Source organism: Panthera pardus, unplaced genomic scaffold (genome assembly GCF_024362965.1).
Source record: "Panthera pardus isolate Hobbes unplaced genomic scaffold, ASM2436296v1 HiC_scaffold_6, whole genome shotgun sequence".
NCBI lineage: Eukaryota > Metazoa > Chordata > Mammalia > Carnivora > Felidae > Panthera > Panthera pardus.
Genome location: NW_026526991.1, coordinates 65,329,280 through 65,348,386, shown reverse-complemented (window position 1 = coordinate 65,348,386; position 19,107 = coordinate 65,329,280). Strand labels below are relative to the sequence as shown.

Genomic DNA, 19,107 nt, shown 5'->3' with positions numbered 1-19,107 from the left:
TCAATGTTTATTTATTTTTGAGAGATAGAGCATGAGCAGGGGAGGGGCAGAGAGACAGCGAGACACAGAATCCAAAGCAGGCTCCAGACTGACCCGTCAGCACAGAGCCTGATGTGGGGCTCGAACCCATGAACGGTGAAATCATGACCTGAGCCCAAGTCGGACACTTAACCGACTGAGCCACCCAGGCATCCCTCATTCTATTTTTATCATTTATTTTCTAGCTCTTATTTTATTGAATCCCATTTCTTGAAGTATTCAACTTAGTATTCAAGGGAGAATCCGCTTTTGGTTTTGGAGGGTTATATTGTTTCCCTGATTTGTTTCTTCCTCTGCTGCATGGTAATTTCCTCTCTCTTGTTATCTCTTTTGTTATAGATTTTATAGTTACTATGTTTTTTTTTTTTTATCTTCTTTATGTTTTATGTGGACAGCTGTGTTCACAATTTTCGTTTGTAATTACAGAGTACGGATGAAAATATCTTTGATATGTTTCCCACCTTATTTGGGACCTATCCCCACCAAACCCTGCTCATCAGCTACAGTTAGTTGTTGACTTTTGCTTTCATCCTCTTTTCTTTAGGCTGAGGACATGAGGGTAAAGAAGAGCTTGCCATTGAAGAGTTTAATCCTTTGCAGTAGATCTAAATTCTGTTCTTTCTTCTAAAATCTCATAAAATGTTTTCTCTCAGGCCCACTCTATCCAGTGGTAAATTCCATGTACTTTCACAGGCTTTGACTGATTCTCCCAATTTGACTCAATTCTCTGAAAGATAGGAAGCTCCTGAGGTTCACCCTATCTTTCCTCAAGTCCTATAGTGGTTTGTAGAGAATCTTACTCTTGGGATGTAAGTGACATGACATACTAGTTGTAGGTGTACAGTCTAATAACGCAGTATTTATATATATTGCAAATTGATCACCACAATTAGTCCAGTTAATATCTGTCACTGTACGAAAATTTTCTTCTTGTGATAAGAACTTTCAAGATCCACTCTCCTAGCTACTTTCAAATATGGAATATGGTATGAACTAGTCATCTTGCTGTATGTTACTTCCCTGTGACTTATTCATCTTTTAACTAGAAATTTGTACCTTTTGACCCCCTTCACACATTTTCCCACCCCCTCTGCCGCAGGTAACCACTAGTCTGTTCTCTGTGTCCACAGAGGCTCTTACTTTTGGTGGATTTTTTTAAACTTTACCACAGCTGTCTACTTATTCCTTCCTTCTCCTCCTTCCACATTGGAGAGTATTTCACAGAGGGTTGCTCTCATTTCCTTCTTGGGTTGCATTATGTAAAATGTTTTTCCTATCATGTGTCTTGGTGTAAGAGTTCTTTGATCCTCATCATGCTTTCTTTACCCCGAAATCTTAGGCATGTATTTTTTAAAGTTAAGTAATACAGAAGAAAATAGCATTTTGTATCTTTACAACTTATAGAAGCTTCTTGCACTATGGAATAATTCAAATTTTGATGTTTCGGTTTTAATTAAAATTGCTTTGTTCTTTCCCCATTCACCCACCCCCTTCCCCAGTTTTCTTGCAGCTGTATTTGAGCTGGGATGCCTGAAGAGAAGTTAGATAGAGGAAATCCTAGAGGCAGAAAAAGATCCTTGACTTGGGCAGGAAGAGCAGGTGATAAGAAAGGTCTTAGGGAGTGACAAGAGATAATATTTTAGTTTGTGAAGCAGAGATGAGGGTAAGATTTTTGAGATAGATACAAAAGATAAGAGTAAGACAACTTTTTTTCCTGAACTAAGGAGATGTTCTGATTCTAAGATTAAAGTTTCTTTTTCTTTAATTCCAGTATAGTTAACATACAGTGTTGTATTAGTTTAAGGTGTACAATATAGTGATTCAGCAATTCCATACATCATTCAGTGCTCATGACAAGTGCGCTCCTTAATCCCCATCCCCTATTTCACCTATCCATGCCCACCTCCCCTCTGGTAACCATCAGTTTGTTTTCTATAGTTAAGAGTCTGTTTTTGGTTTGTCTCTTTCTCCAAGATTAAAGTTTCTCACAGACTAAAATATTGCCTTTTATGGCTACATTCTTTCTAGAGTACTATTCTTTTTTTTTTTTTTTTTTTTTTTTTAATGTTTATTTTTGAGAGAACGAGTAGAAAGTGAGCAGGGTTAAGGGTAAAGTGAGAGGGAGACAGAATCCCAAGCAGGCTCCACGATTTCAGCACAGAGCCTGACGCGGGGCTTGAACTCATGAACTGTGAGATCATGAACTGAGCTGAAACCAAGAGTCAGATGCTTTACCAACTGAGCCACCTAGGCGCTCCTAGAGTACTTTTAATAGCCAGTTTTCTTTAGAAAAAATACAAACTAAATTCTATGGATATCGGTTAGAAATTTTGTACAGATGGCTGTTACTGTAACAGTGAATGTGTTTGTGTGTTTTCCCTCCAGAATCTCCCTGGAAAAAGAGACATGAATGTCTGCGATGATATTTCCTGACAAGTTGATAGAAGAGAAGGAAAGGAGATCAACAGCTAGTGAGCAGAATTTCAGATAACCAGGATTTAGTATTTATCATCTCCAACTACAGACTTCCATTGCCTACTTTTAAATCAGAGATAACTACAGTCAGAACCCAGACAAGGCAAAAGAATATTTTTCATCTGTATTTTTTGAGATCAAAGAAATCACAATGTCTAGGAAACAAAACCAGAAGGGTAAGATTACATGTGGGCATAAATTGTTAAAAGCATAGTTATGAAATAATGGTATATATATTTTTAAAAGGTTCTCTTAATGTGTTTTGAATGGTCATATTTTCCCTCACCCAGTGCAATACTACTGATAGGTATAACTTATCTCCTTGTCTTGACTGCAGTTAATTTTAGAAGAGTATACAACATTCACAACTTTATCTGTTGTCTCTTTAAGTATTTGTAGATATTAGAGTATAGTTTTGTGTGTTACTAGTTTGGGAATTAACTCATATAACAATTGCTTTTCTACTTTTATATTAAATTGGGATATATTTGCCGGAAAGCCAACTGCGTCTAGAAAATGCACTCTCTGGAGTGTGAACACATGTTAGGGGGCATGGTGGGAGATAACTTACTGCAGGATATTCTATATCTGATGAGTTGATTCTTTCATTGGAGACAGGAAATGAAGCAAGAGTAAGTGCTTCCAGTTTTAGATTCCTTCTTTAGCTTTCCTTCCAGGATTATTACTCTAGCTTCTTGTCTAAAGTAAAATATAAGATCCAGAGAATCAAGAAATACCAAGAATAGTTATGAGAAGGGGAAAGACAATAGAGACTCCATAAAATCACTTTTTCAACTTTTTTAGAAGAGCTGGAAAAATGCAAAGGAACAAATTTAACAATAGCACTAGAACTGTTATACATAACTGGAATATATTTGTTAAAAGAATGACCGTAGCTATCCTGGCTTTTTTCCGCCTCATTCAATTTAATTTTAAATTTATTTATTTATTAAAAAAAATTTTTTTTTTACTGTTTATTTTTTATTTTTGAGACAGAGAGCATGAACAGGGGAGGGGCAGAGAGAGAGAGAGGGAGACACAGAATCTGAAACAGGCTCCAGGCTCCAAGCTGTCAGAATAGAGCCCGATGTGGGGCTCGAACCCACGAACTGTGAGATCATGACCTGAGCTGAAGTCGGACGCTTAACCGACTGAGCCATCCAGGTGCCCCAATTTTAAATTTAATGTTCTTTAATTCAAAACAAAGCTATAGATTCAAGTGTCATGTGTTGAATATGAAGGAAATGCTTTTATTTTTTAGTTTTATTTATTTTAATGTGTTTATTTATTTTTGAGAGACCGAGCAGGGGAGGGGCAGAGAGAGAGGGAGACACAGAATCCGAAGTAGGCTCCAGCTCTGAGCTGTCAGCACAGAGCCTGACATGGGGCTTGAACCTACGAACTGTGAGATTGTGACTTAAGCCGAAGTCAGATGCTTAACCGACTGACTGAGCCACCCAGGCACCCCTATGAAGGAAATGCTTTTAAACTTAATTTTGACCTGGTAGTTCAAAAACCTAATTCTAAGAAAATAATGTACCAGAGCTGCTTGTGTTTGTGAAAGCTGTAGTTTCATTGTATAGTAAATCTATATAAAGGAAATCTGAGTTCTAAGGAATGGTTAGATTACTAAAGAAACTGAACTGTTTTACGCAGTGAGATTATCCACTGAAAAGTTTTTATAATCGAAGTTTGTTTCTTCTTAATCATCATGATTCAGTTTGCTTTCTTCCTAGTTATGCTGGAAACTTGGAGTATCTGTTTTCCTCCGACAAATGAGAAATACAATAGTAAAAATAGGACTCTAGACTTTAAAATAAAACAATTTCTTCTAAAAAGTTTAGCATTTAATTTTTCCTTAAAAAGTTAACTTCAGCAGATTGCTTTGACCTTGTTAAAACTAGAGTCTTTGTTTAATTCATGTCTGTCTTCTTCCAGAACTGTAAGAAAGATTCATTGCTTTTTTGTAATTGCTATCTAATTACTATAAAATGAATTTAGATTTTTGACCATATCATAGGCATTAAGTGCTAACAAATTTTGATTGAACGTAGCCTGAATTAAAACATAGTTGGGAACAAAAGAAAGCTTATTTGTTGTTAGGAGTTTCTCTGAAGTAAATCTGTATGTATAATCTATTTGAATAAAAAAAGTACAAAATATTTATATAATTTTATTTCATGTATTCATTTATATATTTAAAATTTGATTGTTGTGGGCTTTGTTAGTCCAAATAATTATACTGACTCTATAAACTTAGCTTTTAAAACATCAAAAAGAGAGCTAATATGGTAGTTTTTGTTTTCTAGTGATACTCATTTACAAAGAGTCATTTTATTTATTTATTATTTTTTAAAGTTTATTTATTCTTGGTGGGGGGAGGGACAGAGGGGGAGTAAGAGAGAGAATCCCAAGCAAGCTCTGCACTGTCAGTGCAGAGCTTGACACAGGGCTCAAACTCATGAACCGTGAGATCATGACCTGAGCTGAAATCAAGAGTCAGACACTTAACCGACTGAGCCACCCAGGCGCTCCACAAAGTGTCATTTTATAATGAGTTATGGAAACATGGTCTATTGTGGAATGAAAACATTTTCCTTTTGTCAGTGATACATGTAAATTTCTTATTTAATGAAATATTTAGTGGAGTTAAACTTGGAATGGCTTAAATTAAATTAAGGCCAATTTCACTTACAACTATTGATTGTTCCTTTTAGCCATCCTGGCAGAAATCAGTTAGATCAGTGCTTCTCAGAGTACGGACTGATATCTCTCTGTGCATTGGAGAAATATTTAGAAATGAAGAGTGTCTAGAAACTTATGGTGATTTGACAGTCTGCAACATCCAAGCCCTTAACAAAACAGTTTTATTGAGGTATAATTTAAATACCATAAAAATCACCTTTTATAAATGTGCAATTTGATTATTTTTCAGTAAATTTATGCAGCTTTGCAGCTATCACTACAATCCTGTTGTAAAATATTTTTCTAACCCCAGAAAGTTCTTTATTACCTGCTTACAATCAGTTCTTGCTCCCAACCCCAGTTCCAGGCAAACATTGATCTACTTTGTCTCTTGAGTTTTACTTTTTCTATAGATTTCATATAAACAAATTAATACAATATAGTTTTGTGTCTGCCTTCTTTTACCTAGTGTAGTGTTTTTGAGTTTCATCAGTTGTTGACTATATCAGTAGTTTGTTCCTTTTTACTACTAAGTAATATTAAAGTTATGAAAAGGAAAAACTTTTTTCTTTTACAGTCTGCTACTCATAACACTTTTGTAACCAGATGATGGGTGTTTTTCCCACACTGACCAATTCTCTGATACTAGCAGATGTCCTACAATTCGATTAAGTTCTGGTACCACCTACCAGGAGTTAGTGTTTGATCCCACAGGTTAAGGCCTCAGTCCCACAAGATTCCCTTACTTCAGATGCCAATGGCAAGAAGGTCCCCACGTTACTCACACTTTGGTCCAACCTGGCTGCAAATGAGCAGTTTTCACGACTCCTCAGGTTCAGTAGCTCACAGAATCCAGGAAACACTTATATTCACTGGTTTATTAGATGGCAGAGGATATGATAAAAGATACAGATGAACAGCCAGATGAAAAGCCAGGTGAAGAGCTACGTAGGTGGTGCCTGGAAAGTTCCCAAACACAGGAGTTTTTCTGTCCCTGTGAAGTTGGGGTGTGCCCCTCTCCCAGCACATGGATGTGTTCCCCAACCCAGAAGCTCGTGAAATCACCATACTTTAGGGATTTTAATGGAGGCTTTATCACCTGTGCATGATTATTAACTCTAGCTCTAGCTCTGCTTCGCTCCTGGAGTAAAGTGTGTGAGGCTGAAAGTTCCAAGCTTCTAATCATGGTTTGATCTTTCTGGTGACCAGTCCCATACCGAAGCTATTCAGGAACCTACCAAAGTTGCTTCATTAAAATAAAAGATGTCCCTGGGGCACCTGGATGGCTCAGTCAGTTGAGCGTCCGACTCTTGGTTTTGGCTCAGGTTATGATTCCAGGGTCGTGGGATTGGGCCCTGCATTGGGCTCTGAGCCAGGTGTGGAGCCTGCTTGGGATTCTCTCTGTCTTTCATTCTCCCTCTGCCCCTCTGCCCTGGTCGCATGTGTGCTCTCCCCTTCTAAAAATAAAAAATTAAAAACAAAAACGTAAAAAACCCAGAACAATTCTCTTTAAAAAAAATAAAATAAAAACAGAATAAAAGATGCTTCTATCACCCAGGAAATTCCAAGGGATTTAGGAGTTCTGTGTCAGGAGTTGAAGTCAAAGACCAAATATTAGAACAAAAGATGGTCCTAGCACCTTTATTGCCTAGGAAATTACAAAGGTTTTAGGAGCTCTAGCCATGAGCTGGGGATGAAGATAAAAATATTTATTTCTGATTATATTACAATATCACAGATTATATCACAGTTTGTTTATCCATTCAGCCGTTGATTATTCATTTGGATTATTTCTGGTTTTGGCTATTATAAATAATTATAAATTTGAACATTTTGCTCACAAGTGTTTATATAGGCATATGTTTACATTTCTCATGGAGAAGTACCTAAGAGTAAAAATGTGTAATTTTCAAAGAAAAGTGCCCAAACTGTTTTCCGAAATGGCTCATACCATTTACAGTCCCACCAAAAATATATATGGATTTCAGATGTGCCATATCCTTGCCAACACTTGGTATGGTCAGTCTTTTTTATTATAGCTATTTTACTGGGTGTGGAATGGTATCTCGTTATGGTTTTGATTTGGGTTTCCTTAGTGATTAATGACGTTGACTATCATTTCATGTGATTATTAGCTATTGTGTTATCTTTCTGGTGAAATGTCTGTTCAAATTCCTTACTCACTTTTTTGTTGAGTTGTTGGTCTTACTATTACTGTGTTGTAAGAGTTATATATTATGGATACAAGTTCTTTATCAGGTACACGATTTTTGAATATATTCTCCCAGCCTGTGGTCTTGTCTTTCTGTTTTCTTAATAATCTCTTTTAAAGAGTAAAATTTTTTTTTAATGTTTATTTCTGAGAGAGAGAGAGAGAGAGAGAGAGAAAGAGAGAATGTGGGAGACGGGCAGAGAGAGAGGGGGACAGAGGGTCCGAAGTGGGCTCCGTGCTGACAGCAGAGCCTGATGTGGGGCTTGAACTCATGAACTGTGAGATCATGACCTGAGCCAAAGTTGGTCGCTTAACCAATGGAGTCCACCCAGGTGCCCCTCTTCTGGTCTTTTTTTTTTTTTTTTATGTTCATTTACTTTTTTTTTTTTTTTTTTTTTTTTGAGAGAGAGAGAGAGCTAGCCAGCGTGAGTGGGGGAGGGGCAGAGAGAGAGGGAGACACAGAATGCAAAGCAGGCTCCGGGCTCTGAGGTGTCAGCGTAGAGTCCAATGTGGGGCTCGAACTCACAAACTGTGAGATCATGATCTGACCTGAAGCTTGACGCTCAACCAACTGAGCCACTCACACGCCCCTTAGCTTTTTTTTTTTTTTTTTTAAGTGGATAGTTAAGGTAATGTATTAACTCTGGATTGTTTATCTTCTTGAGGGTATTTTAAAAATAATTAGCTTGGACATAAATTGAGGCATCTACCTCTCTGCCTGTCCCATGTGTACAATCACAAATGTATCTGCACATTTTTTTTTTTAATTCTAATTTTTATTTTTTATATTTGCTTTTTAGGGGTTGTCCCTGCATCTGCAGTGTTTATTGGTCAGCCAGTGATTTGGAATGAGGTTTTTTTTTTTTTTTTTTTAAATTTTTTTTTTTTTTTTAATGTTTATTTATTTTTGAGACAGAGAGAGACAGAGCATGAACGGGGGAGGGTCACAGAGAGAAGGAGACACAGAATCTGAAACAGGCTCCAGGCTCTGAGCTGTCAGCACAGAGCCCGACGCGGGGCTCGAACCCACGAACCGTGAGATCATGACCTGAGCCGAAGTCGGACGCTTAACCGACTGAGCCACCCAGGCGCCCCTGGAATGAGGTTTTGCTAAACATCTCAAATGCATAAGCTCTGATCCTCTGCTGACTGAACCATATGGGTTGAGGAGGATGTTCAAAGTTCAGGCAGTTCTTAAGTTTGTTTTCACTTTTACCTTCCACTGGCCTCCTGGGTTTCCCCGTGCATGTGCATAGTTTCTCATTTAGCTAGGAATGTGTAAAGAGCTAATCTAGCTTGTCTGTGTTTTTTTCCAGGATTTCCCTGTTAACTATCCTACTTATTTACCACTCACTCAACCAAGACTCCAGCTTCAGGCTAACAAAGCAATGAGTTATTTTTATTCATTTCCAGCTGAGTTCTCTACTTGAGCTTGACAGAGCTGTGGAGTTTTGCCTTCCTCTCTAGTTAGCCTTCTTTGGCAGTAAAACTGCAGATTTTTATGGCCAGCCCTGCCCTGGTAAAGCCGTTGTTCTCCACAAAGCTGGAGATAGGTGAATGGGATCAGTCCTAGGCAAGAAGCATACAGACTTCATTGTTCTTACTTAAGGCTCTAGCAATTTCTCAATTTGTCCTGTGCCTTTGGTTGAATTCTAGGGCCCTGAAATGGTTGTTGTTGACAGTCCTGTTCAGTTTAATACTTGTGTTTTCAGGAGAGGACTTGCCAATCTCTTCACACCACTCTCAAGCGCAGTTTTATTGTTTTATAAAAGCATTGGTCCTCAAAGATTAGAGATTAACAAAATAAAAACAACAACTAGTTCTTTATCCCTGATGGTTTGAATAGCTCTGAATTAAATAGTGGCAACAGTGGGCAGATCTTTAGACCCTAAGTGGCCTACTAGTTCATGTGGCTTACTAGTTAATTAGGTAAAAAATGCTTCTGCCAAAAATCTCTTGTGGGCCTTACCCTTGGATTACTTGAACTGTTTGTTGGGCAACCAAATGTTGAAAATCATGAGCTAAATAAAAGAACTTTTGGGTAGAACCCATAGCAAATATTTGAGAACCTGTTAGGTTCATAATATGAAGTTATAGTGAGATAAATAAGCATAGTTTTTACCTTTACATCTGACTGATGTCTGAATCCAGCACTAGATAAAAGAAAGCCAACTCTGGGGTAATCCAAGGTTGGGAGTAGGTTTAGTTCTGAATCCCACAGATTACTTATGATCCTAATTTTCTCTCTAAATAGCCTTCAGAGACTAAAGAAGGATAAGACTGAACGATTATAATAACTTGAGTGTATCTCAGAATCATTCTGGAAATTAAAAAAAAATTTTTTTGAATCACTATCTCTGGGGATGGTACATTAGACTCTTTTAAACAGTCACATTTGCTAATATTTTTCTAGACCTAAAAATCATGTTTGCCTGTCCATGTGTAACTGTATTTATCAAGTTACAGTGATAAGAGCAGATTCACAAGTATTGTACTTTTTTTGTTGACTTCATTTTACACTTAACTTTGCTTCTCTCTCTTCCTCTTTTCCCACTTGTAAAACTATTCAGCTACAAAACACCTTCACATTTGATAGTTAAACCTCTGAAACATTAAAATAGCTGACTTGAATTTCATAGTTGATCATGCATGAACAATTAATTTCTCTATCCCAGTACTATAATATTGCTTAATTGCTTCACTACTTACAAAAAGTTTTTTTAAGGTTTATTTTTGAGAGAGAGAGAGCATGTACACACACGTGAACAGGGGAGGGGCAGAGAGAGAGACAGAGGCACAGACTCCGAAGCAGGCTCCAGGCTCTAAGTGGTCAGGACAGAGCCTGATGCAGGGCTTGAACCCACAAATCATGAGATCATGACCTGGGCCGAAGTCAAACACTTAACCAACTGAGCCACCTAGGTGCCCCGCTTTACTACTTTTTGTTTTATACAGAACTGCCTAAATGTCTCTCTCTTTCTTTCCTCTTCCCTCCCCAACTGTTTTTCATTTCACAAAACTGAAACCCTGTGTCCATTAAACAATAACTCCTTACTCTCCTTATCCTAGTCCCTGGAAACCACCGTCCTACTTTCTGCTTTCTGTCTCTGTGAATTTGACTACTCTTGATAACTCATACAAATGGAATCAAATAGTATTTGTCCTTTTGTGACTGGCTTATTTCACTAAGGATAATGTCAGAGTTAATCCATGTTGTAACGTGTCAGAATTTCCTTCCTTTTTAAAGCTGAATAATATTCCATTGTATGTATGTATTATATTTTGTTTACTTATCTGTAGATGGTCACTTGGGTTGTTTCCACTTTCTGACTATTGTAAATAATGCTGCTGTGAACTTGGGTGTACAGATATCTTTTGAAATCCCTGATCTCACTTCTTTTGGGTATATAGCCAAAAGGGAATTGCTGGATTTACAGTAATTCTGTGATTTGGGGAGGAACTGCCATTTTGTTTTCTGTAGCAGATGTACCATTTTACATTCCCATCAGCGGTGCACAAGGGTTCTGGTTTACCTACATCTTCTCCAACACATGTTGTGTTCTGTCTGTCTGCTTTTTATTTTTTTAATTTTTTTTATTTTATTTTATTTTTATTTTTATTTTTTTTAACGTTTATTTATTTTTGAGACAGAGAGAGACAAAGCATGAACGGGGGAGGGGCAGAGAGAGAGGGAGACACAGAATCGGAAGCAGACTCCAGGCTCTGAGCCATCAGCCCAGAGCCTGACTCGGGGCTCGAACTCACGGACCGCGAGATCGTGACCTGAGCCGAAGTCGGCCGCTCAACCGACTGAGCCACCCAGGCGCCCCTGTCTGTCTGCTTTTTAAATAGCTTCCCTAATGGATGTGAGGACTTCCTTTTCAAGAGAAGATCTACAGGGGCACCTGTGTGGCTCAGTCATTTAAGCGACTGACTCTTGGTTTTAGCTCAGGTCATGACCTCATAGTTTTTGGGCTCAAGCCCCACATGGGGCTCTGTGCTGTCACAGTGTGGAGCCTGCTTGGGATTCTCTCCCTCTCTCTCTGCCCTCCTGCGTGCGCTTTCTCTCTCAAAATAAATAAACTCAAAAAAGAGAAAAAAGAGAAGAGGTACAAACTGCTTTTATTTTTTATCTTTAAATTTTTATTATTTATTTATTTATTTATTTATTTTTATTTATTTTTTATTTTTTAAAAAAATTTTTTTTTTCCAACATTTTTTATTTATTTTTGGGACAGAGAGAGACAGAGCATGAACGGGGGAGGGGCAGAGAGAGAGGGAGACACAGAATCGGAAACAGGCTCCAGGCTCCGAGCCATCAGCCCAGAGCCTGACGCGGGGCTCGAACTCACGGACCGCGAGATCGTGACCTGGCTGAAGTCGGACGCTTAACCGACTGCGCCACCCAGGCGCCCCTATTATTTATTTTTAACATTTTTTTTTTATGGGCCACTTCATGGATTTGCATGTCTTACTTGTGTGGAGGCCACACTAATCTTCTCTGTAACATTCCAGTCTTAGTATATGTGCTGTCAATGTGAGTACTACAAACTATAAAGTCATAGAATTTTTATTTTTATTTTTTTTTTAATTAAAACAATATTTCTGAGAGAGAGACAGAGGATTCTAAGTGGGCTCTGCACTGACAGCAGCTAATCCGATGAGGGGGTTGAACTCACGAACCATGAGATCAGGACCTGAGCCGAAGTCTGACGCTCAACCAACTGAGCCACCCAGGTGCCCCTGAAGTCATAATAACTATCGGAACTGACTTCTTTATTCTTTGTGCCTCCCACTTCATCTGCTATACCTATAAACATTCACTGTATGCCTGTCTTCTGTTAGACTCTGAGCCTGTTGGGATAATAACTGGGTTTTATTCTTGTTTGTCTTTCCGACACCTGGCTCAGTACCTTGGTACACTGTAGACTATCTAGAAACAAATTTTGTTAAAATTTTAAAAATATCTCAGATTTTTTTCTTTTTTAAATAAATTATTTCTTAAAATTTTTAATTACAAATTTTTTATTGAATTATAGTTGACACTCATTATTATGTTAGTTTTAGGTGTATAACATGGTGATTTGAAATTATACAGCTCTGTGCTCACCACAGGTGTAGCTACCATCTGTCACCCCGCAACACTGTTAACAATACTATTGTCTATATTCTCTGTGCTATACCTTTCATCCCCATGACGTATATATTTCATATCTGGAAGTAATTTATAATGTTAATTAACTACAGAGCTAGGAACCTATGGTAGGCTGAATAATTCTTCTTCCCCCGTTCCCAAGATATCCATATCCTAAATGCTGTGGGTGTTACCTGTATGGATGGCCAAGACTTGGCAGATGTGATTAAAGATCTTCAGATGGAGAGCTTATCCTGGATCATCCAAGCAAGGCCTAAATGCAATCACAAGTATCCTTATAAGAGGGAGACAGAAGGAGATTTCAGATAGAAGAGAAGGCATTAGAACTATGAGGGTAGAGATTGGAGTGATATGGCCATAAGCCAAGGAATGCCTATATACCCACCAGCAGTTGGAAAAGGCAAGGAACAGATTCTTCTCTAGAGCCTTCAGAGGAGTGTGGCCTTGCCGTTACTTTGATTTCAGTCCAGTGAAACTGATTTTGGACTTGTGGGCTTCAGAACTATGAAAGAGTAAATTTCCATTGTTTGAGCCACCAAGTTTGTGGTAATTTGTTATAGCAGCCATGGGAAACTAATACAGAACTGAAGCACGTCTTTGGGTCTTTTAGTTCATTGGGTTCAACCACAGTTCTTTTCTTTTTTTTTAATTTATTTTTTTTTAAACTTTTTTTCTTTAATGTTTATTTTTGAGAGAGAGAGAGAGAGTACAAGCAGGGGAGGAGCAGAGAGAGAGAGGGAGAGACAGAATCTGAAGCAGGCTCCAGGCTTTCAGCACTGAGTCTGACGCAGGGCTCGAGCTCACGAACTGTGAGATCATGACCGGAGCCAAAGGTGAATGCCTAACTGACTGAGCCACCCAGGCGCCCCAACACAGTTCTTTTTGTTGAAAGTCATTTACTCACTCTTAATATACTTTTGTAATGTCATCTCTTTTTAGAAATTCAATAAAGAGGACATTTTATTTTAGGCTCTAGCTGACTGTTCTACAAAAGGTATCTGGAAATAATTGGCCATGTATTTCTTTTTCCCTTCCTTTTAGGAGTAAAATATCTAATATATCTAAAATATCTAATAATAAGGTGGGAAAGAAGTAAGTAAATGTGGTTTGTCTTTCTACCCTCGGCAATTAAAAAAATAGGTTATTCTTAGAATCAATTTAAGTTTTTTTTTACACTTCTCATTTATATGCTTCCTACAAAAAAAAAAAAATCTTCCCAAGTTTTTCTAATGTATCATTTTCAAAATTAGTCCAAGAGAGTTGGTTTGGTGCATGCAAGAATCCATTAGACCAAAGACAGGGAAGATAAACATTTTGAAGGGAGAGTAACAGGCAATTACCTGAGTGATGCAAAGAGGATAGAGCAGTTGAGAAGCCAATGGTGACGAACTCCTGGAGCCAAGAGGACAGTGATTGATGTTAAGGGCCTTCTGGATTGTAAGCGGGGACTTGTGACCCCCCACCCTTTGCTCTGGCATAGGACCCCAAGAGACTGAGTCCTTGTAGTAGTAAAAATGAGTGGAAATAGACTCACCTTTGTAGGAATTGCAACTTAGTTTCAAATTATTTCAGTACCTGAAATTGGTTTGAGGTAACTGGGTGCCTTGGTACAAAGCAAACAGATCCTCTCTGGAAATCGTCACAGATTATTTTCACTATCAGGTTTTTAAATAGATTATTTAGTACACACACAAAAAAAATAGTTAGAACATAAGAGGATGAAACAATAAATACGGAATAAGAAACATTAGACAATAGAATAAATTCACAGGAGATCCAAATATTGTAGTTACCAGATTTAAAATAACTATTCTTGGGGAGCCTGGGTGGCCCAGTTGGTTGAGCATCTGACCTTGATTTTGGCTCAAGTGATGATCCCAGGGTGGTGAGATAGAGCCCTGTGTTGGGCTACACACTAGTGTGGAGTCTGCTTAAGATATTCTCTCTCCCTCTCCCTCTCCCTCTCCCTCTCCCTCTCCCTCTCCCTCTCCCTCTCCCTCTCCCTCTCCCCCTCCCTTCTTCCCTCTCCCCCACTTGTGCTCACTCTCTCTTTCTAAAATAAACAAAATAACTGTTCTTAAAAAAAATTCTTAAAATGTTCAAGGAAATAAAGACAACTTGGAGAAGTTCAGCAGCCAACTGGAAAACTATTTTGTAATGCATATTTTAGAGCTGGGAAATGTAGTAATTGAAACTAAGAACTCAATGTATGGTTTTAAAAACAGATTGATAGTATCTGAGAAGAGTCAGTGAATTGCAGGATAAGTTAGAAGGAACTAAATGATATGGAAATTCAAAAGATTAGGAAATACAGAAGAGGAAGTAAAAAACATAGAGGCTACAGGGATAGGTATGCCATACGTGTAATGGGAACCCCAGAAGAAAGAGAATAATGTAGAGTATTTGAGGAGATATTGTTGATAACGTTCCAAAATTCATGAAAACCATCAAGCCACAGATTCAAGAAGTGCTAGAAATCACTAGCAGAATAAATATAATAAAGAAATCCACCTAGGAACATCATAATAAAATTTTGAGGGAGCAAAGACAGAGAATCTTAAAAGCAGCTAGAGAAAAACTATGCAATTTTGAAAGGATCACAGTCAGACCTAGAGCTAACTTCTCAACAGAAAGAAGTCAGGAGAGGGGGATGATATCTTTAAAGGTCTGAATAAAAATAACTGCCAGTCTGCAACTCTACACACCTCATATACAGTGAAAATATCCTTCTAGAATAAAGTGGAAATAAACAGTTTTAAAAAGCAACAAAACAAACGAACAAAACCAAAAGTCCTCACCCCACTGAAAAAAATGTAAAGGTACTCTGAGATAGAAGACCAATTGGAAAGTTGGAGATGCAAGAAGGCATGAATAGCAATGCAGACCACAAATACATGGTCAAGTCTGAATATTGATGTATGAACGACTAAGAATGTTTTATTAGGATTTAAAAATACATAGAGAATTAGCATGCATAGTAGCCATGGCCTATAAATTGGGAGGTGCATAAGCTCCCTTGCTTTTTCAAAGAAGAGGGTAAAACTGCCAATTAGTGTTAGAATTTTGCAAGTCAAAAATTGATGTTATAATCTCCAGGGAAGCTATTAAATTAAAATAGTCGCTACATACTGCAATATGGATGAACCTTAAAAACATGGAGTGTCTGGGTGGCTTAGTCAGTTAAGCAGCCAATTCCTGATTTTGACTCAGGTCATGATCTCATGGTTGGGAGATCGAGCCCTGAATCTGCCTCAGTGTTGAGAGCCTGCTTGGGATTCTCTTTCTCCCTCTCTGTCCCTCCCCCATTCACACTCTCTCTCTCTCTTTCAAAATAAACTTTAAAATAAAAGGACATTATGCTAAGTGAAATAAGCTAGTCATAAAAATGTAAATACTACATGATTCCACTTATAGAAGGTATCGTCAGTAGTCAAAGTCACAGAAACAGTAGAATGGTAGTTATTAGGAGTTGGGGTTATGGGGAATTAAGGGACATGGGGAGTTGTTATTTAATAGATACAGAGTTTTAATTTTGTAAGGTGAAAAAGTTCTAGAGATTAGTTGTACAATAATGTGAATATACTTAACACTACTGAACTGTATACACTAAGAAATGGTTAAGAAAGAACATGTAAGTTTTATGCTATGCCTTTTTTTTTTACCAGAATAAAAAAAAGAATTAGAGACTAACAAAAGAAAACTGTTCTGAATGTTTATGTATTAATATTCAGCCAATGTAGACTTTAAAGCAAAAAAGCATGATTAGAGATAAAGGAGGGACACTTCATAATGATAAAGCATTTGATTTAACAGAAAAAATAATTCTAATAGGTTTTAAAAAAATTGACAGAATTAAAAGGAGAAATACACAATTATAGTAGGATATTTTAACACAGATTTCTTAGTAAATGACAAAACAATCAGGTGAGGGATTAATAAGGATATAAAATATTTGCTATAACTAGCACATGTGACATAATTATCATAATTAGAACAAATTATATCCAACAGATTAGTATATATATGTTTATTATTTTATAAGTGCATTTAGAACATTTTCAAAAATTCTACTGGCCACATACTGGCCATAAAGCAAATTGCCACAATTTTTAGAGAAAATCATACAGCTTGTTTTTTTACTACAGTGCATTTAAGCTAGTCATCCAAAAGTTAGAAAATCTTCAAATATTTGAGTATTAAGAAATATACTCCTAAATAACGGATCAAAAAAGAAATCAAAATGAAATTAGAAAATACTTTAAACAGAGCAATAATAGAAATTTGTATATAAAAACCTGTAACATGCAGCTAAAATAGTGGTTAGAGGGAATTTTAATTTTTTTTAGCTTTAAATGTATATATTAGAAAGGAAGATAGGCTACAAATCAGTGAGCTAAGTTCTAAGGAAGTTAGAAAAAGAACAGAAAATTAAATCCCCTCCAAAATGTAGAAGAAACTAAATAAAATGATCCATGAATAATGGGATTCCAGTATTTATGATATTTGTCCCTTTTTCCTGCTTTGTTGTAGTTATTAGACCTCCAGTTGTCTAGAAGTAATGAAGCAGAAGAGTTAACTATGTGAGGTGATGAATGTGTTAATTGTTTTGATCTTGGTCACTATTCCAACAGTACACATGTATATCAGCTCATCATGTTGTATACTTTATATATAATCATATTTGTCAATTATTTCTCCGTGAGGTTGGAAGGAAAAAAAGTAACAAAGCAAGCATTTTTGTTTTGTTTTCTGGTCTCAAAGGAAAAGGTCTTAGTATTCACCATTATGTTGATGATTGCTCTATGTTTTTTGTAGATATCCTATGTAGAAAGCCCACAAGAGCTTAAACTACTAGAATTAATGATTTGAACAGTGTTGCTGGGTATAAAATCATTCCACAAAAATCAATCACACCTGTTTATACCAGCAATAAATCATTAGAAAGTGAAATTTAAAAACAGATGCCATTACACTTGTACCAAAAGTGTAACATGGAAATAAATTCAATAAAGGATGTATAAGAACACTATTAAAAAATGATAAAGCATTGGGGCACCTGGGTGGCTCAGTCAGTTAAGTGTCCGACTTTGGCTCAGGTCATGATCTCACGGTTTGTGGGTTTGAGCTCTGCGCCAGGTTCTGTGCTGACAGCTCAGAGCCTGGAGCCTGCTTTGGATTCTGTGTTTCCCTCTCCCTCTGTCCCTCCCCTGCTTGCATTCTCTCTCTCTCTCTCTAAAATAAACATTTTTAAAAAATGATAAAGCATCATTGGAAGAAATGAAAGAACACTTAAATAGAAGGGTATACCATGTTTATGGATTGGAAGCCTCAATATTTTGAAGATAACTGTCCTTCAAAATGGATTCATAGATTTAATGCAATCCTTATAAAGGCCCCAACATTATTTTCATTGAGTTTACTTTTTTTTCTTAATCTCTATATCCAGTGTGGAGCTTGAACTCACAACCCCAAGATCAAGAGTTGCATGCTCTTCCAACTGAACCAGCCAAATGCCCCTCCCCCAACATTATTTTTTATGCAGCTTGACAAAGTGATTCTGAAATTTATATGATAATACAAAGGGCCAAGAATAGCTGAAGAATTCTTAACAACAAAGTCAGAGAACTCACTGAATCCAATTAAGACTTACTGTAAAGCTACAGTAATTAATACAGTATGGTTTTCAGAGTACAGATCTTTTACCTCTTTAGTTAGGTTTATTCCTAGATATCTTTTTTTTGTGTGTGTGCGATTGTAAATGGGATTAATTCCTTGATTTCTTTTTTCTGCTCCTTCATTATTGGTGTTTAGAAATGCAACAGATATCTGCGTGTTGATTTTATATCCTGCAGCTTTGCTGGGTTCATGTATTAGTTGTAACGATTTTTTGGTGGAGTCTTTTGGGTTTTCTACATAGAGTATCATGTCATCTGCAAATAGTGAAAGTTTGATTTCTTCCTTGCCAATTCGTATGCCCTTTATTTCTTTTTGTTGTCTGATTGTTGAGGCTAAGACTTCAGTACTGTTAAATAGTAATGGTGAGAGTGGGCATCCTTATCTTGTTCCTCACTGTAGGGAAAGGCCCTTAGTTTTTCTCCATTGAGGATGATATTAGCTGTGGGCCTTTCTTATATGGCCTTTATGATGTTGAGTTATGTCCCATATATCCCTACTTTGTTGAGAGTTTTTATTAAGAATGGATGCTGTATTTTGCCACATGTTTTTACTGCATCTTTTGACAGGATCATACGATTCTTACCCATTTTTTAAATTTATGTGGTGTATCATGTTGATTGATTTGTGGATATTGAACCAGCCCTGCAGCCCAGGAATAAATCCCACTTGATCATGGTGAATAATTCTTTTAATGTACTGTTGAATTTGATTTGTTAGTATCTTGTTGAGAATTTTTACATACAGGTTTATCAGGGAATATTGGCCTGTAATTCTCCTTTTTAGTGGGGTCTTTGTCTGGTTTTGGAATCAAGGTAACACTGGCCTCATGGAATGCATTTGGAAGTTTTCCTTACACTTCTAGTTT

The 19,107-nt window shown here is 37.1% G+C and overlaps 1 protein-coding gene and 1 non-coding gene across 3 annotated transcripts in view; one reads left to right on the top strand and one right to left on the bottom strand.

Annotated features, from left to right (window-relative positions):
* Window positions 1-19,107, top strand: part of SPATS2 (spermatogenesis associated serine rich 2) — a 149,126-nt gene that overhangs the window by 69,174 nt on the left and 60,845 nt on the right. For both annotated transcript variants that reach the window (XM_019419247.2, XM_019419248.2), the window contains exon 2: window positions 2,425-2,690. In XM_019419247.2, the coding sequence (XP_019274792.1) occupies window positions 2,666-2,690 (25 nt within the window). In that variant the 5' untranslated portion in view covers window positions 2,425-2,665. The remainder of the gene's footprint in view (window positions 1-2,424; window positions 2,691-19,107) is intronic.
* On the bottom strand, window positions 11,850-11,956 carry LOC128775175 (U6 spliceosomal RNA). Its single transcript, XR_008419821.1, has one exon. It is a non-coding gene; the product is annotated as a U6 spliceosomal RNA (small nuclear RNA).